General features: G+C 44.5%; 1 protein-coding gene across 2 annotated transcripts in view; it reads right to left on the bottom strand.

Moving 5' to 3' along the window:
• PTGIS (prostaglandin I2 synthase) overlaps nt 1-25,373 on the bottom strand; it is a 51,666-nt gene that overhangs the window by 7,420 nt on the left and 18,873 nt on the right. For both annotated transcript variants that reach the window (XM_075901225.1, XM_025189264.2), the window contains exons 6-8: nt 25,078-25,259; nt 15,172-15,334; nt 11,209-11,390 (exon numbers count right to left, since the gene is read on the bottom strand). In XM_075901225.1, coding sequence (XP_075757340.1) covers nt 11,209-11,390; nt 15,172-15,334; nt 25,078-25,259 — 527 coding nt within the window. The remainder of the gene's footprint in view (nt 1-11,208; nt 11,391-15,171; nt 15,335-25,077; nt 25,260-25,373) is intronic.

The raw sequence follows: 25,373 nt of genomic DNA, 5'->3' as shown, positions 1-25,373 counted from the left end.
ATAGCATTGCAACCTGTAGCATGTTTTCTCTGGCAGGACTACTATGTAACTCCAGCAAACACTGATTCTTATTAGGGATGTTAAATATCGATTAATAAACTAATTGAATAGTCGATGGGATTTCTATCGACTATTCGATTAGTCAATAAGCACTAGTGTGGCGTTCCGCCTTTGAAATAGACAAGACTCCCAGCATAGTTTCTCAAGCATAGTTATTCGTTTAATTGCACAGGAGAACTTTACTAATACTTTTGTGCATTTCAAAGATTGAAATGTTGCGTGGAGCCTGGGGCCAGTGGGGAAAGTGAGTCAGAGTCCCCTGCTGGCCCTAGGCTCCATGCGGCACTTCCTCTTTGAAATGCAAATCGCCGCTGTAGATTTCAAAGAAGAGGTGCTCGCATGGAGCCTGGGGTCACTGAGGGATCCCGCTGGCCCCAGGCTCCTGCTGGGGCTCTTGTGTATTTCAAAGAGGAAGCGCCACCACTGTGCCCCTGCCCCGTCCCACGGAGCTGGAGCTGGGAGGAACTGACTTTTATGCTGGCTCCCCCCAGCACCCTCTTCTTTCCCCTCCTTGCTGCTTCTTTGTGATACTGGCAGCAAGGGGGGGAAGCAACTAGTCGACTAATATGTCGACTATCCAATAAGCTTTTGCTTATCGGATAGTCGACTAGTCGATTAGTCACTTACATCCCTAATTCTTATATTTCAAGGCTGGAAGAGGCCCTTATGATAATCTTTGCAGATGACCTGTATACTACAGGCCATAGGACACTCCCCCCACAGTAAGATAATTCTTGCCTAGGGCCCATGAGACAGACCCTCACCTATAAGCTGTCACAGCTCCAGTAAAGCTAATGGAGCTATGATTATTTACACCAGTGGATGATCGGTGCCATAGCTCATGGGCTATAGTTTGTCTTTCAGCAAGATGCCCAGTGGGGATTTTAAAGACTTTGAATGATGGAAGATCCACCAAACCCCTAGATAGTCATTCCAGTGACTAATCAACCTCTGTTAAAAATCTGTGTCTCGTTTCTTGTCTGAATTTGTCATGCCTCAGGAAGATCTCATTATGCTTCATCTAATTATGCCTTCTTTTGCTCAATTAAAGAGCTGTTTGCTATCAGAAATCTCTTCCCCATGTAGGAACTTACAGAATGATCAAATATTGTTAGGGAGCCAGCTGCAGCAAGCACAGTCTCTTAGCAACACACTGGACACAGAGATCTTAAGGGGGAGGAGAGGGGAGAGACTGACTTTACTTCCTGATTGGTGGAGAGGGGGAACTAGCCGCTGTTTACTCCAGCAATAGCCATGCTGGTTGGATGCTCAACATGTTCCCTCCCTGCACCTGGCTTGGTTCTGCTTCCTGCATCTGCTATTTCTCTGCCTGCCCCTGTGCCCACCTCCGCCCACACCCTTGTCACCCCAGCTCTGCTTTCTCACCAACTCTCCAGCTCATCCATTGGCTCTGGCATTCAGCTTCTGAAGCCTGGTTCTGAGCCTCAGCTCCGGTCTCAGTTAAAGGCCCAGGCATTCTGTGATCCTAAACCTAGACTCTAGCTCAGCCCCATTCTAAGCTCCAGGCCTGGTTACCTCTATGGCTTTCTCCGATAGGCCCAGCTGGTCATGTGCTCAGCAGGGCCGATAGCCTTTCTGGGCCCCTGAGCAAGGCTGGATGGAGAAGGGGGAAGAGAGGCCTTGGCAGAAGGGGCACGCCTCAGGCTAGGCAGCCCTCAGTGCTGCCCAGAGCATACCACGCAACACTCCGGCAGTGATTTAAAGGGCCCAGGGTTCCAGCCATCGCTGCTGGTGCAGTAGCGGTGGCGGCGGTGGCCAGGAGCTCTGGGCCCTTTTATATTGTTGCCTCCCATCCCCACCCCACCCCCCGTTGGCAGGCCTGCATGTCCATGACAAGTATAAAGGAGCAAAAAAAGTTTTTGTAGCCTGGGAAGTGTCTCAGCAACACGACATCATAAATGCAGAAACACATTTCACACCAGGAGAAAGAGGAAGCTATAAATTCCCCCAGACTGATGGGAATAGACAGAAAAGCCACTAACAGCTTGAATTCTGTGCTGGTGGAAAGTGATGAACTGACAGCCCTGGAGACTGAAGTCCTGAGTTTATCCACAAAACAGGAGCTGCACATGCAACAATTGTGCAAGTTTTCCTCACCCTGCCCTATGGATGCACCTCAACTCTAAGCTATAGGGCCTGCCTTAGGGAGCGAGACTATGCTAGGGAGAGAGGTATGTCTACACTACAGAGTTCTTTCGAAAAAACTTGAGTTACATCCACACTGCAATTGCATTCTTTCGAAAGAAAATCGAAAGAACAGAGGGGTTTCTCTGACATTGGTAATCCTCATTCTATGAGGAAGAACCCTTTTTCCGAAAGAGCTCTTTTGGAAAAAGGTGTGTGTGGACGGGGAAGAAGAAGAAGCTCTTTTGAAAAAAGAGGAAAGAGGAAAAAGCACAGGTGCCCTCGTGGCCACTCCGTCCATAGTAATCACAGCTTACATGCAAGATAGTGTCCATTCAGTGTGGACACTATCTTTCGAAAAAGCAGATGGCTTTTTCAATGTGCTTTTGCTCTCTTCCGGAAAAGCTTCTTCTGAAAGAAGCCTGCAGTCTAGACATAGTCTGAATTCACTGCATCCCTCACATGTGATTGAAGTGCAGGATTGGGGAGCAGGTTGCTCTACCACACAAACAAATTAGTTCCCTTGTTTTTTTTTTGTTTTTTTTTCCCCAATGAATCTTTCAGTGGAAAAATGGTATCAGGGCCCTGCATACCTTTGCATGGAATAAGCCAACTTCAAATGGCACCATGCTGTCAAGGTTTTTCTGTGCACCCCCAACTGTGACTCACTTCCCACTGTACGCTACAGCATTAAAAACTATGCAACCTGGCAAAGGGACAGATAGGGAGAGAGGTATGTCTACACTACAGAGTTTAAGCTGAGCACTTGGGCAGTCAACCCAAGAGAGATTCAAATGTTGCCCAGCTGATTAGCAGAGCACCCACAGTTGGCAGCATGTGTTTCTACTGGTGGTGCACCTCGGTACATGTCTCAGAGCACATAATAAAATGTATTCTTCAGAGAGATGGAAAAAAACAGAGGGAATGTTGATATGGAGCTGCTATTGCTGTTGAGAAAGAAGCGGTGACATGATGGAAAAATTAGTTCAATTTTTTTCAGTCTTGTCTGAGAACCTTTCATCTTTTAAACCAATCACTCAAAGGCTGCGTCTAGACTGGCAAGAAAAACTTGGCAGCTGTCTACATTGGCTGCTTGAATTTCCGCAAGAACACTGACAATCACATGTAAGATTGTCAGTGTTCTTGCGGAAATACTATGCTGCTCCCGTTCGGGCAAAAGCCCTCTTGCGCAAAAACATTTGCGCAAGAGGGCCAGTGTAGACAACGCGGTATTGTTTTGCGCAAAAAAGCCCCGATCGTGAAAATGGAGATTGGGGCTTTCTTGTGCAAAACCACGTCTAGATTGGCACAGACGCTTTTCCGCAAAACGTGCTTTTGCGGAAAAGCATTCGTGCCAATCTAGACGCTCTTTTCCACAAATGCTTTTAACAGAAAAACTTTTCCATTAAAAGCATTTGCGGAAAATCATGCCAGTCTAGACGTAGCCAAAGCGTTTCATTGTGTTAAACTACTATTTGGAACCCAAACACTTTGTCTCTGAATGGAGCACAGTAACTTAACCTGCTAGAAGATGTCTCTTGACCTTACTGTATAACTGTGTCTAATGGCACTTACGTTACTATAATGCTGACATCCTTTTTGACATTTTGGCCCACGGGCGACTGTATTAGAGGAAGCAAAACCAGCTTGTTTCTTTGTTCCCTAATAGCAATTAGTACGGGTCTTACGGGGTAACACATGATTCTATATTTAAAGATTGCATCAAGTTGTTATGGCAACTGGATAGTGGAATTCCAGTTGTCATAACAAGTCAGTGTTGTCCTCGTGTATCGTTGTTTCCACAATTTCATTTTTAGAGCTCAAGCTTACATAAATTACCAGCCTTTCCCAGAACACTGAATCTGAAGGAAAAAAATAAAGCAACTCATTTGATCTTTTACAAGGCAAGCTTTTCCCGTTAAAATGAGATGCAGATGATAAGAAAATGATCAAAGACATCTTAAACCTAACCAGCATTAAGCCAATTACAGAAATCCTCAGAACCCTCCAAGATGTTGGAACACCAGGATCCAGATCTAAATGTTGGCAACCAAATGTTGTTAGCCTCTGGGTGGTCATTCTTGAATGGGCCATTCCACCATGGTTTCACAGAGGTCCTCTATGGTCACTGGTATCCATGGGTGGGAACAGCAGAGAAGCTACTGTCTGAAAAGTCACATGGAATAAATTTATCTTTTATGCTCATGGGTGGCTCCCATCAAGTCAAGCCTGAGGCAACCATACAGTGTAGTAGGACAAGTCAGCAGTGCCATGTCCTTGGATAGACCTGTTTGCCCAAAGAAGAGAGAACTTTGCTCTCTCTCCCTAGCTGTGTACTTTTATGGTACTTCATCTAACCCAGTATCTGAATCTCTCGGGACATTGAAAATTCACACTGTTCTTAAAAAGGATAAAGCACAACAAGATCCCTTAGAGAAACATCCCTGTTGTGCTGCCCATATTTAGATGCTGGCTACCATCCCAGCTGAAAGGAGCTTCATGTCAGTTTGGCTTCAAACTACATGTTAGGCTGTAAAAACTAGCTCATATACCCACGTCTCTGACTTACAGTAGTAAGTCAATAGGACTCTTCACCAGTGTTCTCTGTAAGCTGTGCGCTTGTGCAGCCACTCCGGCGAGATTCAAATGCCACCCAGTTGATTAGCAGAGTGCCCACAGCTAGATTTTGCATTTCTATTGGTGGTGTGCATTTGCGAATAACATTTTATTCCACACGTGGATGGAAAAGATTAGAACATTGCTCTTCACCCAATTAAACAGACTCTTGCCTTTATGTCTTAGTTTCAGCTCTCCGAAGTGCCTGACACTCAAGGCGCACTGCACATAGTGTTACACCTTCTTCCGACACCCACATCCTCACTCTGCTGAGGAGCAGCAGATATCTAGGGCCTTCTAGGTCAGCTTTCCAGTAGAGAAGCTTAGTCACAGGGTCTGGCATGAGCTTTATTTACACATATACACCAGTGCTGAAATGAGATAATCCCAACAGCACGCAGGACAATCCCTTCCTCTAGGACAGTGTTTCTCAACCTTTTTTTATAAATTGTCCTTTGAAAAAAAAAACCTAAATACCCCCCTTTAAAAAAAAATTCTAAGTACCCCCAGTACCTATAGTTTTCAGACACAAAATTTTTTTCTACTGTTGCAACACATTTGTTTAAACAACTTAATCGTAGCCGGGCAGGCGATGCAATTTTTCGGTGTAAAAAGTACAAAAATAATAAAGCGCTGTAAAACTTAAAAATGCAGTTTTCTCCAAATTTCAGTTGTGTTGACATACCCCCCAGATTTCTCTCGAGTATCCCTACGGGTATTCATACCGCTGGTTGAGAAACACTGGTCTAGGGCTCCCAGTCCTGGTTTCCAGGGAGCAACTCCACTTCAAGGCTTAACTCGAATCAGAGCCCAAGGCTGTGTGCCATCACTCCTGCTGCTTGCAAAGCTTCCTCGCTCCCCTGGTTGACTACAGGCAGTCCCCGAGTTACACGGATCCGACTTACGTTGGATCCGCAGTTACGAACGGGGCCTGTCTCCCTGGTCTCCAGCAGACCAGGGAGAGGAAGCAAAGCCGCGGAGCACGCGGGCAGTGGACAGCCCAGACGCGTCTGGGCTGTCCGCTGCCCGCGTGCTCCGTGGCTTTGCTCTGCTTTGCTCCCCGTCTCCCTGGTCTGCAGACCAGGGGGACGGGGAGCAAAGCAGAGCAAAGCCGCGGAGCTTGAGGGCAGCAGGACAGCCACGGCGCATCTGGGCTGTCACGCTGCCCCCGTGCTCCACGGCTTTGCTCCGGACACCTGTGGTACAGCAGCTGGGGCGCTGCCGGCTGGTCCCGTAGCGCTGCTCTGGGCGCTATGGGACCAACCCGGCAGCACCCCAGCTGCTCTGCCCCAGGCGTCCCCAAGTCAGCCGCTGCTGAAACTGACCAGTGGCTGACTACAGGAAGCCGCTGCCCCGGGCTTCCTGGAATCAGCCGCTGATCAGTTTCAGCAGCAGCTGACTTGGGGATGCCTGGGGTTCTTAAGTTGAATCTGTGTGTAAGTCAGAACTGGCGTCCAGATTCAGTCGCTGTTGAAACTGATCAGTTTCAGCAGCGGCTGAATCTGGAAGCCAGTTCCGACTTACATACAGATTCAACTTAAGAACAAACCTACAGTCCCTATCTTGTATGTAACCCGGGGACTGCCTGTATACAGGAAACCGCGCATAACCCTAAGGTAACATCACCACAACCCATCTTCCCAAGAGTCAACAATGGCTCACAAACTCAGAATGTTATCTTAGAAAACTCTGTGTAACAGCACCACCTGATGATGCCTGCCAAAACAATGAGTCAATCATAACAACAGGTGTTCTAGCATTAATATTGGAATGGGGACACTGATGTTGAATGACTCTGCCACTCAACCCAGAGGAGCTGAGTAATAGATTTTCAAGATGAATGTGAGTGTTGGAGTGATATGACTGGAGCAGCAACCAGCAGATCCTTTGCAGTGTGTCACTGAAGCAGCAGGTGGCTGCAATGAGAGGGTGAAGTCATTCACCCACACCAGAAAGCCCTGCAGTCATTACAATGCTAGCAGCTACTGATCATACAGGACTGTGCTAATATTCCTTTGTGATGTATCCAATTGCTACAGGCTCTGCAGGGAAGGTGGGAGTTAACTCTATAGGCACAGGAGGATGGGAACAGGAAATGGTCTAGAAGAAGATCTCCAGATAGTCTGTAGTTTGGCTGTCTGGGCTGCTCTAAGGGTGGGTGGAACTTCAGCTGCAAGGGAAAGGGAGGAGGGGAACAGACTCAAACCCACCACCCTGTACTTCCTAGGCAAATGCCCTATCCCCTAAGCCACTCCAAGGCCTACCCCTGTGGTCCAGGCTTCCCCTGTTGGGCAATATACCCAGGCTGGCTCACTCACAGGGAAAAGCCAGGCCCTGCACTCAGCAACTCCTCTCCCAGAGCTTCTGAAGCGCTGCAAATAGCTCATTTGTGTGCTCAAGCTCACGGAAGTAAGGGGAGGAGCGGGGTTGGGAGTCGCTAGGGGGAAGAGGCAGGGACGGAATCACAGCACCACGGGAGTGCACTGAGCTCTGCAGCCATCGGTCTGTGCTTCTGGTCCTCAGCCGCACGACCCTGTCTCGTCCCCGCAGTGTCCCCGCCACCCAGGCCCCACTCAGTCAATGCTGGCCCTTCTGCTGCCTCTGGAGTGGGACCCCACAGCTGGTGTCAGGAGAAGGACCAGCACTGACCTGTCTTGTCCAGCAGATTCCCTGGTTCAACCGGTCAGGTCCTAAGGGTGCTGGACCAGGGAGGTACAACCGGTAATTACTGAGATTAAGCTGTAAAAGAGCCTTTTCCCTCTCCCACACTGTGCTAACCACTCTGAGTACCCTGCTACTACGTCTACACTGCCTCTTTTTTGTGGAAGAGGCAATGCAAATGAAGCACTCATTAGCAACTTCTCGTGCTTCATTTGCATATTCTCTTCAGATGCTTTTTATGGAAGAGGTTTTTGCACACAAAAAAGCAGTGTAGATGGGTCCATTTTGCACAAAAAAACCCTTTTGCGCAAGAACATGTAAACTTCATTTTTTGAGGAATAAGGGTTCTTGTGCAAAAGGATTTTTTTGTGCAAAACGGACCCATTTTCACTGTTTTTTCATGTGCATAAACCTCTTCCACAAAAAGCATCGGAAGAGAATATGCAAATAAAGCGCAAGAAGTTGCTAATGAACGCTTCATTTGCATTGCCTCTTCTGCAAAAAAGAGGCAGTATAGATGTAGTGCCCTTTGCATGCCACAGATAACAGGAAAATAAATCCCTCAGTAAATTCCAATGTAATGAGTTCATTAACCCTGTTCTCTAGATCAGCAGTTCCCAACCACCGGGCTGCGGATCAGTGTCGGGCCACGAACCACTGGCTTCTGGGCCACAGCAGCTGCCAGAGCTAAAGCCTGCTCTTCACAGCACCTCTGGGGGCTGGGCTGAGGTACAACCCGGCCTCCTCAGCCGCCGTACAGCAGCCAGCTTCAGCTGCTGCAGCTGAAGCTGGCTGTATGTGGTGGCCTGGTAACATTTTATTTGCATATTCATTATTTGCAAAATGAATATGCAAATAAAATGTTACCGGTCTGCCAAAAATTGGTGAATGGGTTTGCCCATATAAAAAAGTCTGGGAACCACTTGCTCTAGAGCTGATTATATATCACAGCATTACAAATAACTCAGGGTATGTCTACACTACCCTCCTAGTTCGAACTAGGAGGGTAATGTAGGCATACCGCACTTGCTAATGAAGCCCGGGATTTGAATTTCCCGGGCTTCATTAGCATAAGCGGGGAGCCGCCATTTTTAAATCCCCGCTGCTTCGAACCCCGTGTAGCGCGGCTACACGGGGCTCGAACTAGGTAGTTCGGACTAGGGTGCCTATTTCACGAGGAGTAACGGTAGTTCGGAATAGGCACCCTAGTCCGAACTACCTAGTTCGAGCCCCGTGTAGCCGCGCTACACGGGGTTCGAAGCAGCGGGGATTTAAAAATGGCGGCTCCCCGCTTATGCTAATGAAGCCCGGGAAATTCAAATCCCGGGCTTCATTAGCAAGTGCGGTATGCCTACATTACCCCGCTAGTTCGAACTAGTGGGGTAGTGTAGACATACCCCCAGCTCTCTCGGCTCACAGTCGTTCCAACACAGGCACTTCAGAAACACAAACTGCAGATGAGGATGCTAGGCTGTACTGCCCTTCAGAAAGGGGCGAAGCAGCTTCCAGTAGACGACTATGCAACCAGCACCTACCAACCACGGCCGCTGCACCGAGATCCAGCTCCAAAATCCTGCCTTGTGGCAACATTACATGAATCACATGAAGCTTTGCTGAAATTTAATTTCAATCAGGGCAAAATATGGTCCAGGCTATTTAAATACTAGCCACTTAAGGCCACACTTCCAGAGTTCAGGTGGAGAGTTGCATGCAGCACTCAGGTAACTTCATGTACAAATGGCCAGAATTAGTCCTCACAGGCTGTTGCCTCATTTTCCTGTGTACTAGTTGGCCACAGTCACTGTGAGGATCACACTGAAGACACAAGTCCCCACTACTTCAGCTAAAAAAGCAGCCTTGCTAGCTATCAAAAGGTAATAGGCTGTTTGCTTGGTCCAGCCACTAGAGGGAGACTTGATCAATTTCACTGGACAGCATATACATGATCACAGTAAATGTGCGTGCACATTAGGCACACATATACACCCTTAACTTCTTTGAAAATATAGACCTTATTTTTAGAATGAAATAGTTAACCTAAAAGGGCATCTATTCAAACTGGCATGTTAAAGATGCCACGGTATGCCCACATCTTGAATACTGCTTGCAGATGTGGTCACCTCATCTCAAAAAAGATATACAGTAAAACCTGTGGTATCCAGCATGCTCAGGGATTAGGGCGTTCCAGTTATCTAAAAATTCCAGTTATCTGAGGGTCTCATCAACCTAAGAAAAAACAATGGACAATAATACTAAAACTCAGGTTTTTAATATTGTTATTTTTTAGTGTGAGGCAGTTGGTCTCGCATTTCTGTTTTGAGTTAAAGATGATTAGTACTTCTTAAATAAAAAAATGGTTACGCCAATCACGGTAAACCAAGTCAGGCCTGTGCACCTGAAGATGTGACAGTATTGTGGCTGAGGGCAATGCCGGTTAACAAAGTTTTCTGGTTAACAGAGTGCCGGATAACAAAGGTTTCACTGTACTCGCATTGGAAAAAGTTCAGAAAAGGGCAACAAATTATTAGGTGTTTGGAACAGCTGCCATAGGAGGAAGGATTAATAAGAATGGGACTTTTTAGCTTAGAAAAGAGGAGACTAAGAAGGGATATAATGGAGGCCTATAAAATCATGACTGGTGTGGAGAAAGTAGATAAAGAAACATTATTTACTTGCTCCCATAACACACGAACCAGGGAGCACCAAATGAAATTAATATGTAACAGTTTTAAAACAAACAAAAGGAAGTATTTTTTCACACAATAAATAGTCAACCTGTGGAACTCCTTGCCAGGGGATGTTCTAAAGACCAGGACTTCAACAAGGTTCAGAAAAGAGGTAGATAAATTCATAGAGAATAGGTTCATCAATGGCAATTAGCCAGGATAGGTAGGAATGGTGTTCCTAGCTGCTGTTTGTCAGAAGACGGAAATGGGTGGCAGGGGAAGGATCATTTGATGATTACCTGTTCTGTTCATTCCCTCTGGGCAGCTTGTATTGGCCACTGTCGGAAGACAAGGTACTAGGCTAGATGGACCTTTGGTCTGACCCAGTATGGCCGTTCTTATGTTGTTATGTTCTTAAAGATGCCAAATTCAGGTTCAGTAATACAGCCTACTATATTACGTGTGCAACTCAGAAACAACAAGGAGTCCTGTGTCATCTTAAAGACTAACAAATGTATTAGGACACCACCAGCTTTCGTGGGCCACCATGCAGTCACTGAAGTGGAATTTTCAGTGTGGCAGGGATTTATACTTACATACCAGGATGGGAGTGTGACACTGCTTTGTGGAAGATCAGTGCTAATGAGACTAATTCAATCAGGGTGGATGTGGCCCACTTCCAACAGTGCTATGAAGGTAAAGATACCAAAAGGAGTAAATTACTTTTTGTAATGAGCTAGCCATTCCCAGTCCTTATTCAGACCCATTTTGATGGTGTCAAGTTTGCATATGAATTCCAGCTAAGCACTTTAAATGCTGAAGTCTGTTTTTGAAAGTTTTTTGCTTAAGCCTGGTAACTCTCAAGTCTATAACTGTGTGTCCAGGCAAACTGTAGTGTTCTCCTACTGGTTTTTGAATGTTAGTATTTAAGGTGCCACAGGACTCCTCGCTGATTTTGCTGAAACAGACAACCACAACTACCTCTCTGAAACATGTTCAACTCAATTGTTTTAGATAAAGCTGGGACATTGAGAGGATGATTCAGAATGACACAAAGTACCTCTGGGTCCTCATAGATTTCTGAATCCATCTGTGGGCTTAAATATGGAAAAAGACAGAGCCTGTCTTCTTTTCTCAGGCTGAATTTCCTGCCATCTGCTAGTCTCAGTTCCATGTCTGCAAGGACTTCTCTGCTGATAAAAGGAGCTGCTGTCAAACGCAGTGTTTCATTCAATACACTGTCTGCACAAGAGGAAAAGCAAAGAGAGAATTAGGGCATCCAGTAAACAAGAGTGAGCTAACTGCAGGCTGCTTGTTTTACATCTATGCATAATGAAGGGAATTACACACCTGCACAAAATAAATTGCCTTACTGAAGTTCCACCACATAATATACAGGCAGTCCCCGGGTTACATGGATCCGACTTACATCGGATCCCTACTTACAAACGGGGTGAGGCAACCCCGCACTAGCTGCTTCCCCCCAGCAGACCAGGGAGACGTGAAGCTAGCGCGCCCTCCCCCCACCAGCAGACCAGGGAGACGCGGAGCAGCTTTTCTCAGCAGACACCTCAGCTTGAGAATAAAGGACTGAGGGAAGTGAGGTGTGGGAGAATAAAACTGAGCTCTGGAGAAATGTTTGGCTAGAGTTTCCCCTACAATATGTACCAGTTCCGACTTACATACAAATTCAACTTAAGAACAAACCTACAGTCCCTATCTTGTACGTAACCCGGGGACTGCCTGTACTACCAAATGGCGGATATAGAGGGTTTCTCTCTCCTGCCTTCCATGGGAAACTGAACTAGACATAAAGGAGGGACCATAGAAACACTATCCATGTCTTCCAGGACTTTCTCTGCCATTCTCCTGTAAAAAGGTGTGAATCCAACTATTTGCTCCATGTGAGACACTCAGGAACTAACTGCTTTGTTACTGAATAATGTGTGCAGCTTTCTGATTGCAGAGTGGCTTGTGCCGTTAACATACATATGGTCAAAACCAAGGACAAATCCCAATCTCATTTAAAATCCATGTTTGACCAGGCTTGCATGGTGATGTGGTCTCACCACTCCGTGCTTGTTTTCTGAGCCTCAAAGCTCCATTCCACTGTGGTCAGCACCTGTGTGAAAGCCCCAAGAAATCTTCTGTCAGGCGAATGCTGCACGGATTCCACATCATCATTTTGCAGCGACAAGAATAACTTGGCTGCCACTCGTGAAGTGGTAGTGAGACCTACCAGCATTTTTGTCAATAGCTGGGGATCCATTCCCGCTTACTGGGGTGGCAGATCGCACGGCACAGAAGCCATTGAAAAATGGCACCAAATGCAGATAGAAATACAAGGTGGGATGCGAAGCGATGCACCACAGGGCATTGGGACAGGGCCTAGGATGCCCCGGGCTTCCCCACAAACCTCTGCGGCAGAAGAGAAAGAGGTGCTCTGTGGGATAGCTACCCAGAATGCTCTGCTCAGAAAGGGCTACAAGTGCTGCAAAAGTGGCCACACTGATGCGCTGGCCACTGACAGTGTGGACACCCAATAGTGGTGTTGGTGCTGCACTGCTACTGCCAGCACTTTACATCTGCCAGTGTAGACATGGCCTCAGACCTGAAAAAGATCTGTGTGGCCCAAAAGCTTGTTTCTCTCACCAACAGACATTGATCCAATAAAAGATATTACCTCACCCATGTTGCGTCTTTGGGTACTTCTACACAGCACCCTAAACTCAAAATAAGATACGCAATATGCACTATGCAAATTGTGTCTCTTATTTGGAATCTATTTCAAAATAGCTTATTTTGAAATTTGGCACGTCTACACAATGCCAAATTTCAAAATAACGTGCTATTTTGAGCCATTACTTATCTCTCGTGCAACAAGGTTTACCAGGATGGCAAAATAGCATGCCTGTTATTTCGAAAAATATTTTGAAATACCAGGCAGCTTGTGTGGATGTGGGGTAGCTATTTTGGGATACCTCTGCAAAGGGATAGCCTTATTTTTTTATTACAAAAGGATTTTTTTGTTTGGAACTTTAAATGAATTTATTATAAAAATATGTACAAAATAAAGATGGCCAAATCAAAATGAAGTGTTTAAACATCTGAAAAAAATGCGACATTTCAATTGACCCAATCAAAAAACAAATTGGATTTTGCCCTTTGTGAAAATTGTCAAGATTTCAACTTTTTGCCCCAATTTAGGACAATAAACTGTTTTGGAATCTTGAAAATTTGGGAAAATCTGTTCCTTCCCAGCTCTTTTAAGAACGCTGTGCTTTCATAAAAACCACAGTTGAATATTACAATAGATTCAGATTACTTGCTCATTGCAGCCAACTATTTCAAGTCATTAACTCCAGTCTAAAAGACTATACTTCATATACTAACACAGTGACTGCCACTTCTCTAATAACACTTCTTGAAAAAAGTTCTCATTAAATCTGTTCAGTGCTGCGATTAAATCTGGGGTGACTGCTCGCAAAAGCATTATTTACTCTCACTATGCAGAGAGCAGGATAAAAATCAGAATGTACCATGTAGAATCATTTTATAGAATAGAAAAACAAAAAAGAGGTGAGCACTGCGCACACTAGATAATAGAAAACATAACAAAAGTGAAGAGATGTTCCCTTACATATGGACAAAATAAGAATTACATTTTCCCAAACAGATTACAAACCAACTTCTATGGCTTAATATTATGTCTAGCTTTGTCACTGAAGAATGGTGTATAATTAAACCTTTTTACTTTTCAGTTAGCATAAGTTAGTTAATTTAAAACTTATAAAACCCTGAATAGTGCCTAGCAGGCTATAGTGATAGAAATGTAGCCGTGTTAGTCTGGGGTAGCTGAAGCAAAATGCAGGACAATGTAGCACTTTAAAGACTAACAAGATGGTTTATTAGATGATGAGCTTTCGTGGGCCAGACCCACTTCCTCAGATCAAATAGTGGAAGAAAGTAGTCACAACCATATATACCAAAGGATACAATTTAAAAAAATGAACAAATATGAAAAGGACAAATCACATTGCAGAACAGGAGGGGGATGCAGCAGGGGGGGGAAGGAAGGAAGGTAAGTGTCTGTGAACTGATGATATTAGAGGTAGGGAGAGTGGGATGTTTGTGAGTTAATGGTATTAGAGGTGATAATTGGGGAAACTATCTTGGTAATGGGTGAGATAGTTCAAATGTTTGTTGAGTCCTTTTTGGAAAGTGTCGAATTTTAACATGAATGACAGTTCAGAGGATTCCCTTTCAAGTGCAGATGTAAAAGGTCTTTGTAGCAGAATGCAGGTGGTTAAGTCATTGAGAGAGTGTCCTTTCTGGTTAAAATGGCAAGAAACTGTTTTCTCTTTGTGATCTTGTCTGATATCTGTTTTGTGGGCATTAATCCTTTGGCGAAGTGTCTGAGATGTTTGTCCAATGTACATAGCAGACGGACACTTTCGGCACATGATAGCATAGATTATATTTCTGGATGCGCAGGAATATGTGTTCTTGATCTTATAACTCACTTGGTTAGGTCCAATAATGGTATCAACAGAATGAATATGTGGACAAAGCTGGCAATGGGGTTTGTTGCAAGGGAAGGTACCAGGGTTGGTATTAGTGTGGTATGTCCTGTGGTGGTTGGTAAGAATCATCTTGAGGTTAAGTGGTTGTCTATAGGAGACTATGGGTCTGTCTCCCAGAGCCTCTATAGCAGGCTATAGGCCAGGTTTTTAAATCTTTAAGGAATACAGTTGTGAGAGCAAGGTGAAAATGGCAGTTGCGTGCCTACATTTTGACATTCATTTAGTTGGGATTTCTTCTGCAAAGCTAAACACAGCTGTATGCAGATTTTCTCTGATTTGTATGTGCAAGCACATTAATTGCACATGCAAATTAAGACTACAATTTCCTGCACATTTTGTGCCTGCAAATTTTGCCTAAATGCCTTGAAAATTGCCCCTAAGTTTCCAAAGAGAATTTAAGTCAAATGATACATGGATTTCCGGAAAAGATACGTACTAACCAAAAACAGGAGTGCTGTCCAGCATCTCTTGGCTAATGCCTTGCATCCGTTTTTGTCCTCTGTTTCTAATTACTTTCTCTAATTCACCTTGAACTGCTGCCATGGCTGCATGATGCTTTAGAAGAAACAGGAGAAGCCAAAAAACGGCAGGACCTGCATTACACTATAAATAAAACACCCACAAGGAATCAGAGTTATCGAAATTGTAAGCAGAAGAATATGAACAAACAGAACTTCCATTACATCATAAAAGGAAAATGTAAGTCAATGCCAATTCAGTTTTCATTACAAACAAAATCTTTTCAGTCAATAAATGGAAAGGAATGTGTTGGCAACACTTGAAAATTAACATAAAACGACGCCCGAAGTACTGATTTTAAAGGACGATAAGTATCTTTCAAGTTCTTGTGCATTATTAATGAGAGTATCCCAGAACTAAATGGCTGCCTCAGAAGCTTGAAAGATCACACAAGTCTGCCATTAAAAATGGGGATGGCAGAAGGAGCTGGATCAAGTATCCTACAGACATCTAAGCAGACTAGTGTATGGCAGCTAGGGATGTAAAATCCCATTTAATTAGCTAACCAGTTAAATATATCGTTTAACTGGTTAACCGATTAAAAGGTGGCAAGCAGGTGAGCTGGAAGGCCTCCCACCACAGGCAGGGGTTGCTCCAGCCCAGTCAAAGCAGCCCCTGCCTGCAGCGTCCTCCCTCTCCCCCCAACCATCACAGGCAGAGGCTGCACTGATTGGAACATCAGAACAGCCCCTGCCTGTGACGGGGCACCTGGGCCTGCAGTAGGCAGGGTCTGTGCTGGAACAGCCCCGTCCGTGGTGCTGGAGCAGCCCCCTGTCTGCGGCAGGTGGGGAGCTATGGCAGCCGCACCAGTTAACCTGTTAAATCTACACATCCCTAATGGTAGTAGCAGAAAGTTAAGACATAAAATGGAACCTACAGTAGGAACCTATTGTACTCATTCTAAGATTCTCTGAAAGCAACAGGAGAGTTTACAAAGACAGCTATAGACCAGGATATAATTATCAGTGTTTCAGCTACAGTATAGAAAAGTACTTATATGCCCATTAGATAAATACTCTCACTCCCCTTTACATCCAGGCAGAAAGAATTCTATCACAGGGATTACATCCCACCAGTTGCACTGTGGTGAGTGGGATGTCATAAACACAGAAAGTGAATTCAGAGAGCCTTCACAAAGCTTATGACCCAATTAAGTCCCACATACCCCTATTTTAGTGGGTTTGGTTCCATTTCATCTGTAGAGAGTATCTCTCACTAAATTGTATTGTATATAAATCTATCAGATTCAATAAAGATTAGCAAGAAAAAAGTACCACGAATTAGTCAATGTCACCATTTTATTATTTGCCCACCAGTGTTCCCTGTAAGCTGTGCACTTAGGAGGCCACTCAGGCACATTGGCACATGCCTCAATACACATAACATTCTGTACAGGCAGTCCCCGGGTTACGTACAAGATAGGGACTGTAGGTTTGTTCTTAAGTTGAATCTGTATGTAAGTCGGAACTGGCGTCCAGATTCAGCCGCTGCTGAAACTGATCAGTTTCAACAGCGGCTGAATCTGGACGCCAGTTCTGACTTACATACAGATTCAACTTAAGAACCCCAGGCATCCCCAAGTCAGCTGCTGCTGAAACTGATCAGCGGCTGATTCCAGGAAGCCCGGGGCAGGGGCTTCCTGTAGTCAGCCACTGGTCAGTTTCAGCAGCGGCTGACTTGGGGACGCCTGGGGCAGAGCAGCTGGGGTGCTGCTGGGTTGGTCCAGTAGCGCCGCCGCTCCTCGGCGCTACTGGACCAACCCAGCAGCACCCAAGCTGCTCTGCCCCAGGCGTCCTGATTCAGCCGCTGCTGAAACTGACCAGCAGTGGCTGAATCAGGACGCCTGGGGCAGAACAGCTGGGGTGCTGCCCGGTTGGTCCCGTAGCGCCCAGAGCGGCGCTACGGGACCAACTGGCAGCGCCCCAGCTGCTGTACCACAGGTGTCTGGAGCAAAGCCACGGAGCACAGGGGCAGCGGGACAGCCCAGACGCGCCGTGGCTGTCCGCTGCCCGCGTGCTCTGCGGCTTGGCTCTGCTTTGCCCCCCCCCCCCGTCCCCCTGGTCTGCAGACCAGGGGGACGGGGGGGGGCAAAGCAGAGCCAAGCAGAGCCAAGCCGCGGAGCGCGCGATCAGCTGACAGCCCAGATGCTCTGGGGCTGTCAGCTGGCCGGGCGCTCCGCGGCTTGGCTCTGCTTTGCCCCCCCCCCTCCCCCTGGTCTGCAATTATATAATTGCTACAATTGCGTAACTCGGGGACTGCCTGTACATGTATGGAAAAATCTACACTTGGATGGAAAAGATTAGAAGGAACATAATTGCCCATCCTTTAAAATACTGCTGTATATAAATGCTTGCATCAGCCTAACAAACAGTCATTTCCAGCTCTGCTAAATCTCACAATTTTATCATATCTGGTGTTTTTCTTAAAGCCTGAGCTCTTGGAGTCATGTGATTACATAAGAATCTCAGCTTTCATTGAAAACAAAAAGTAAATTTTTAGTTTTCATGGCCACACAAAAACGACTGAAAATGCTCCAGGAAATAAAATTAAAAGAACCAGAACTACTCCTTCGTTTGACTAAAATATTATTTTGATGTCGCTCTCACAGTTTTGATTTGCGCAGTGTAGTTGTTGCCATGCTGGTCCCAGGATATTGGAAAGACAAGGTGGGCAATGTAATATCTTTGATTGGCCCACTTCTGTTGGTGAGAAAGACAAGCTTTGGAACTTACACTGAAGAAGAGCTCTGCATAAGCTTAAAAACTTGTTTTGACGTTATCTGATTAAAATAGGAACATAAAAACCATTGCTGCTGCCGCTGTTATATAATTGCCCCAAATCTTATTCTAAATATGACACATTAGTGTTAAGCATACTGCAGGCCAAAAGACCCAGAGAAAACTTTCAAGATACATGTTAGAAAAGTTTGTAAATGGCAATTAGGACTATTCAATGCTAGTTAGGCTAGAACTTTGAAATGCAAACCTCTGTTGCTAGAAGTTAGAGGCAAGGCTGAGGACAGACTTTGCCAGGCTTGAGAGGAGATTGCTCTGGGCCTTCAGAAGTGGGGGAGGGTCGGGGACTATCTTTCAGCTCTGTTGGGCGCATGTCACCTGGAGCTCCAGCAGAGATTTAAAGGGTCCTGGGTTCTGGCCACTGCCAAGGTAGTGGTGGTGGCAACAAGGAGCCCTGGACCCTTTTAAATCACCGGGCCATGGGGTAGTTGCCCCATTTGTCTACTGTCCACCACTCCCCCCGTCGGCGGCCCTGGTTAGAAATAGTACTAGTTGTGAGTGTTTGCTTAGAGATGTTAACCATGTAAAAAGACAATGCCTGGCTATTATCATAGTTATTGATGCAGAGCTCAACAGGGCACTTATTGTTTGTAAGTCTTTATAAAGTTTGGGAAACCTAAGCCATAAGGATTGAGGTCTGAGTCCTAACTTGTGCACCCTGGCTAAGTCTAGGCTAAGTCTACACTGCAGGCTTCTTGCACAAGAACTTTTTGCAGAGGAGATCTTGCGCAAAACGTTCTTGCACAAGAGCGTGTCCACACTGCCATGTGCTTTTGCATAAGAGATGTGCTTTTGCGCAAGAGCATCCATCGCAGTGTGGATGCTCTCTTGTGCAAGAAAGCTCTGATGGCTATTGTAACCATCCACACATGCCATTGCTGCCCATCCACACAAACTTTTTTCGCAAGAGCTCTTGCGCAAAAAGGCTTATTCCTCGTAGAAAGAGGAATAACTCTTGCACAAAAAGCCCTGTTCTTACAATTTACTGTACTTTTTCTTGTATAAGAACGCACTTGTAGTGTGGACGCTCTGCAACTTTTTGCACAAAAACTCTGCAGTGTAGACATAGCCGCTGAGTATGATGTTGGACGTTGGACTATAACCTACGGACTAAATTCTAAAAGAGCTCTTTGCAACTACAAAGCTCACCTTCTCTGCTATGAATCTGATCTCAGAACTGTACTCATGTCTGTATGTATATTGATCTTTTAACCAATACTCTCTCTTTTATTAAAAATATTTTATTAAAATTTTTTTAATACATTTTAGTTTAGTTAATAAGAATTGACTATAAGTGTGGATTTGGGGTTAGCAAAATATTCTTTGACTTGAGTGGCGATATGTCTGATCCTTTGCGACGGATACAAATGTAATTGACTTACATTTATAAATGCCTTTATTTTAATCAAAAGTAACTGCCCTGCTTGAAAATTAGGTGAGATAAAATGTCATTGCACTTACCAAAACAGAGTTAATTATTTATGCTACATACTTTTCTCTTAAAATTCATTTGGATTGACTATACTGTACATGCACTCCATATGGCCAGCAATGCTACTTTGCTTTTCATTTAATCATCACAAATTGCTTTAAAAAGAATGACAATATTCAGAGCTGGCCATCAAGTAACTCTGCTGGCTTGACATGGGGGTGTGTTTCCTCTTCCACTTTGGATCAGCTGTGTCAACTCTACCCGAGCTCTCACTTAGTGGGGACTTTTATGATCATAATTATCGATCATTATTTATACTGTGATAATGTTTCAGGACCCCAGGCAAGGACTCCAGTGTGTTAAATAACGCTGCTGTGTAGACATAGCCTAACTGATGTTATTCCAAAATAACATAGTCCATGTCTACACAACAAGCAATTATTTTGACATAATGTTGAAATAATGTCAAGCTGGAGGACTTCCTGCTTCTACTTCTGTAACCCTCAGTTTACGAGGAGTAAGGGAAGTTGGAGGAAGAGCACTCTAACTTGGACTTCCTGCTGTATAAACAGCGCCAAAAGCCAAAATAAGCTATTTTGACTTAAGCTACACAATCGATGTAGCTCAAGTTAAGTAGCTTATTTCAGCTTTAGCCCTGCTGGGTAGACGTGCCCCAAGATACAGACATAAGGCCTGATCCAAGGAGACTTCAATGGATTTTCAATCAGGCCCATAAATAATAAACCATTTTGATAAACTGAGATTATTATCAGGAATGTATACACCATATCATAATATTAATACCGTGCTCTTTTTACTTTTGACCGGTAGATCTGAAAGTACTTTATCAAAGAGATTACTATTACTGCCCCCATTTCACAGATGTGGAAACTGAGGCACAGAACAGTTAAAGTGACTTTCCCAAGGTCACTCAGCAGGCCAGTGGCAGAGCTAGAAACACAGCTTTGGTCTCCTAAATCCCAATCCTGTGCATTATCCAGGAGGCACACTGTTTACAAATAATTGGCAGGCTGATCCTCCACTCTTAGGGTATGTCTACACTAGGAAATTATTTCGAAATAAGTTATTTCAAAATAACTCCCAAGATCACTATTTCAAAATAAGCTTATTCCCCAAGGAAAGCGGGAGTTATTAGTTAGAAATAATCATCCCCTTATTTTGAAATAACAGGGTTGGTAGTATGGATGCTGTCCTTGTTATTCCAAGGGAAGGGGAGCTATTTCAAAATAAATTCCTAGTGTAGACCAGGGCTTACACACCTGTGTAATAACTCCAGTGATGTCAGCATTTCCAAATGTGGCCTCTCTTTGTAGATATCCAGGAATCTTTGGTTAAGTGCCTGAATATAAATTTAAATTAGTAGCATAAAGTATCCACTTTTGAAAATTCAGATTTAAACCCATATTAAAACTTGCTTTATAACTCTTCTGTGTGTCATAAAGAAACAACTTAAAAAAACAATGAATAGTCTAGCAGCATCTTAAAGACTAATAAAACATATAGATGATATCATGAACTTTTGTGGGCATAACCCACTTCTTACACTCCTGAGCATGGATTTTTTCCCCCCTTATTCTTATCTGAAGCATTGCCTGTTTGAATGTTTCCAGTAAAATTTCTGGATCTGAGATGTGAAAATGCTCCCTCACACTTTAAGGTCACATACAGGGTGGTTTTTTTTAGAGAGCCTGAAACGACTGTTACTTAGAAAAGGTCAGGAATACAGATGTGATCGAATATGAACTGAAAATGCCTAGGGATAGACTGTCATCTGCCATCCATCCCAGACAGTATGCGTTACTTCTCCTGGGAAAGCAGCACCTTGGCCAAGGACACAAATGCATTGTGTAAAATGAGGCACACGTCACCCCCTAGAGGTGACTGACGTTATGTACTACCCAGCAGGTGCCTGAGGAAATGTGCACATAGAGGAGCGAATTGTGTGAACTCCTTACATCAGTGAGCAGTAGTGTTAGCAACTCTCTTGATTTTATTGTACATCTCACAGTATTTGAGGGATTTCTTAAAGCGACCGCTCCTGGATTCACTTCCTTACATGAAAATCTGACCTTTCATTTTATTTTTAATTTTTTTTCAGCCCTTGTGGTTGGAGAGAAAAGCAAGAAAATGTGAGCCCTCGTATCCAGATGGCAAATCAAAAGAACCCAGCTTTTGTTATTTGTAAAACCCTGATTCCTAAGCCACTCTCATGACTTTGGGGGCCCTGGTTTGTGGTTTGTGAATCTTTGGGTTGGCAATACTGAGCTGCTTACAAAAGCAATCCCATTGACATCCCTGGGTACTTGTGTATAATGGGTTCACACACACCCCCTTTGCACACTGGGACTTATGCACAGATAGAGGCAGAGCCTCCACTGGTATCAATCATCACAGTTCCACTGATATCAATGAAGCTATGACGCTTGCAGCAGTTGAGGGTTAGCCCCATGGAATGTACATGCACAGAACTGATTTATTCTTGATTCACATGGCTTGTCTAATTGCACATGAACAGGTCTGCCGAAAGGAGGGTTCAAGGGGGAAGTTGCCCTGGGCCCTTGTAATTCAAACTGGCCGGAGGTCCTGGCCACTACTGTCAATACTGCAGCAGCATGGTGACCAGTGCTTTGGCCCTTTAAATTGCTGCCAGAACCCACCATGGTGCACTCCAGGTGGCACCTAGGGCTGGCTGGGGGGGGCATGGCATAGCATGACACGCGCCAGGCAGTGCTCAGAGCTGGCTGTTCACAGCCCTGCCTCTTCTGCCCCTTTCAGGAGCTCAGAGCTAGGCTCCCACTTCCTTGCCCAGGGACCTGGCAAGACTGTCGGCCACCCAGCAGGTAAGTGATCATATGCAAAAGCCCCAGGCCTAATTCTGTAAAAACAAGGGAAAATCAAGGCTAACGTGTCATAGCATTTACCATTCACTTAGCTGGGCATGGGTACTGCAGCTCTGTGAAAGGGCCTCAGAACAATCAAGGATCACACACAAAGGCTGTGTCTACACTGGGCCACTTATTCCGGAAAAGCAGCTGCTTTTCCGGAATAAGCTGCGAGCTGTCTACACTGGCCCCTTGAATTTCCGGAAAAGCAATGATGATCTACTGTAAGAAATCAGCTGCTTTTTCGGAAAAACTATGCTGCTCCTGCTCGGGCAAAAGTCCTTTTTCCGGAAAACTGTTCTGGAAAAGGGCCAGTGTAGACAGCACAGTAGTCTTTTCCACAAAAAAGCCCCGATCGCGAAAATGATGATTGGAGCTTTTTTCCGGAAAAGCACGTCTACATTGGCCACAGACGCTTTTCCGGAAAAAGGGCTACATCCTGCCAATGTAGACGCTATTTTTCCGGAAATACTTATAACGGAAAACTATTCCGTTTTAAGCATTTCCGGAAATTCATGCCAGTGTAGATGTAGCCCACGTGAATTAAAGATGACATGGTGCTGGACTCATGATCACTCCCTGCCCTGAAACATCTGCTATGGGACCGTACAATAAGAACATGAGAACGGCCATACTGGGTCAGACCAAAGGTCCATCTAACCCAGTATCCTGTCTGCCCACAGTGGCCAATGCCAGAAGCCCCACAAGGAGTGGACAGACAGGGAATCTTCAAGCAATCCCTCTCCCATCACCCATTCCCAGCCTCTGACAGAGGCTAGGGACATCATTTCTACTCATCCTGACTAATAGCCATTGATAGATCTAACCTCCATGAATGTATCTAGTTCTTTCTTGAGCCCTGTTATAGTCCTGTCCTTCACAGCCTCCTTAGGCAAGGAGTTCCACAGGTTGACTATGCACTGTGTGAAGAAGAACTTCCTCTTGTTTATTTTAAACCTGCTACCTATTAATTCATTTTGGTGACCCCTAGTTCTTATGTTATGGGAGCAAGTAAATAACTTTTCCTTATTCACTTTTTCCACACCAGTCATGATTTTATATACCTCTATCATGTCCCCCTTTAGCCTCCTCTTTTCTAAGCTGAAAAATCCCAGTATTTTTAATCTCTCTTCACACGAGACCCATTCCAAACCCCTAATCATTTTTGTTGCACTTTTCTGAACCTTTTCCAATGCCAATATATCTTTTTTTGAGATGAGGTGACCACATCTGTATTTAGTATTCAAGATGTGGGCGTACCGTGGTTTTATATAGAGGAAATAAGATATTCTCTGTTTTATTCTCTATCCCTTTTAAAATGATTCCTAACATTCTGTTTGCTTTTTTTACTGCTGCTGCACACTGAGTGGATGTTTTTAGAGAACTATCCACAATGACTCCAAGATCTCTCTCTTGTGTAGTTGTAGCTAAATTAGTCCCCATCATAATGTATGAATATTTGGGATTATATTTTCCAATGTACATTACTTTACATTTACCCACATTAAATTTCATTTACCATTTTGTTGCCAATCACTTAGTTTTGTGAGATCTTTTTGAAGCTCTTCACAGTCTGCTTTAGTCTTAACTGTCTTGAGCAGTTTAGTATCATCTGCAAAGTTTGCCACCTCACTATTTACCACTTTCTTCAGATCATTTATAAATAGATTGAATAGAACTGGTACGGACCCTTGGGGGACATCTCTCTCCATTCTGAAAATTGGCCATTTATTTCTGTCTTTTGTTTCCTGTCTTTTAACCAGTTATCAATCCATGAGAAGACCTTCACTCTTATCCCATGACAACTTACTTTACTTAAGAGCCTTTGGTGATGGACCTTGTCAAAGGGTTTCTGGAAATCTAAGTTGAAATCTGCAGTTGAAATTTGCCACTCAGTACATGAAGGACACAACCAAGTCCCTGCACTGCAGGAGTGGGCCTTGTATCTTTGTGTTTATCTACCTTTAGGAAACTAAATTCTGTAATAAACAGACTAGACCTAGCTCACCACTGCCCTCAACTGGATGGAATCAGAATTGCTCTGCTTAGTGTGTCAGATCCGACACTGCTAGCAATCCTATGAGTCTCCTGTCTCTCAAGTGGAGTAGAGCTGTGATTTCAAAGAAGGAAGTTAAGGGTATGTTTACGCAGCAAGGCTAAAAGTTGAATTAAGCACGCAACTTCAGCTACATCAATTGCATAGCTTAAGTCAAAATAGCTTAATTAGGGGGTTGGCGCTGCCTACACAGCAGGAAGTCGAAGGAAGAACACCGTTTCTTCAACTTCCCTTACTCCTCGTGAAATGAGGGTTACCATGAGTCAGAGTAAGAAGTCTTCCAAGCTCGACATTATTCTGAAATAAGACTTGTACTGCAGATACGCACTATGTTATTTCGGAATAACACCAATTATTCCGAAATACTGCTGCTGTGTAGACGTACTCTCAGTGTTCTATTCTCACTGCTGTTTTGCCATTCAAAATTATCACAAGGATGTTCCCAGCTTGATCCTGGTTGTGCCACAATATTACTTTAAATCATGCAGGCATTTTCCCCATGCAGCTATAATTTCTTCGGTATTTTTCCAGTGGCATCACAGTCTCTCTAATGGTATCAGTATTATTATTGAAAGTCCTAAGGCAATTTCTAGCATTCGTTCCATCTTATGATTGCTCTGAAAGAGCTAATATGGTTTTACCTGGGTGGCCCAGAGCTGCATCAGCATGGCTCTGGATTGCATATCTTCATCCACTCCCAGTTCTTGTAGGTGCTGCATGTAGCTCTCTATCCAAGAGCTTTTGTTGGCTTTGGAATTCAGTCTTTTTACAGACAGTAGCTTCCAGAGATGCTCCTTGATGCTGGCAGCTTCCTTCTTTTCCGCTGCATGTAAACAAAGGCAAAGGTTTTGTTACTAAAATAAATGTCAAGAACCATTGCAGGTGACCCGTTCTAGTGACTCCTGGTCTAAAGTGTAAGTGACATGGAACTTAAAAC

Source organism: Pelodiscus sinensis, chromosome 18 (genome assembly GCF_049634645.1).
Source record: "Pelodiscus sinensis isolate JC-2024 chromosome 18, ASM4963464v1, whole genome shotgun sequence".
Taxonomy (NCBI): domain Eukaryota; kingdom Metazoa; phylum Chordata; order Testudines; family Trionychidae; genus Pelodiscus; species Pelodiscus sinensis.
Note: the sequence above shows the minus strand (reverse complement) of the source record. Positions and strands in the feature narration are given on the sequence as shown.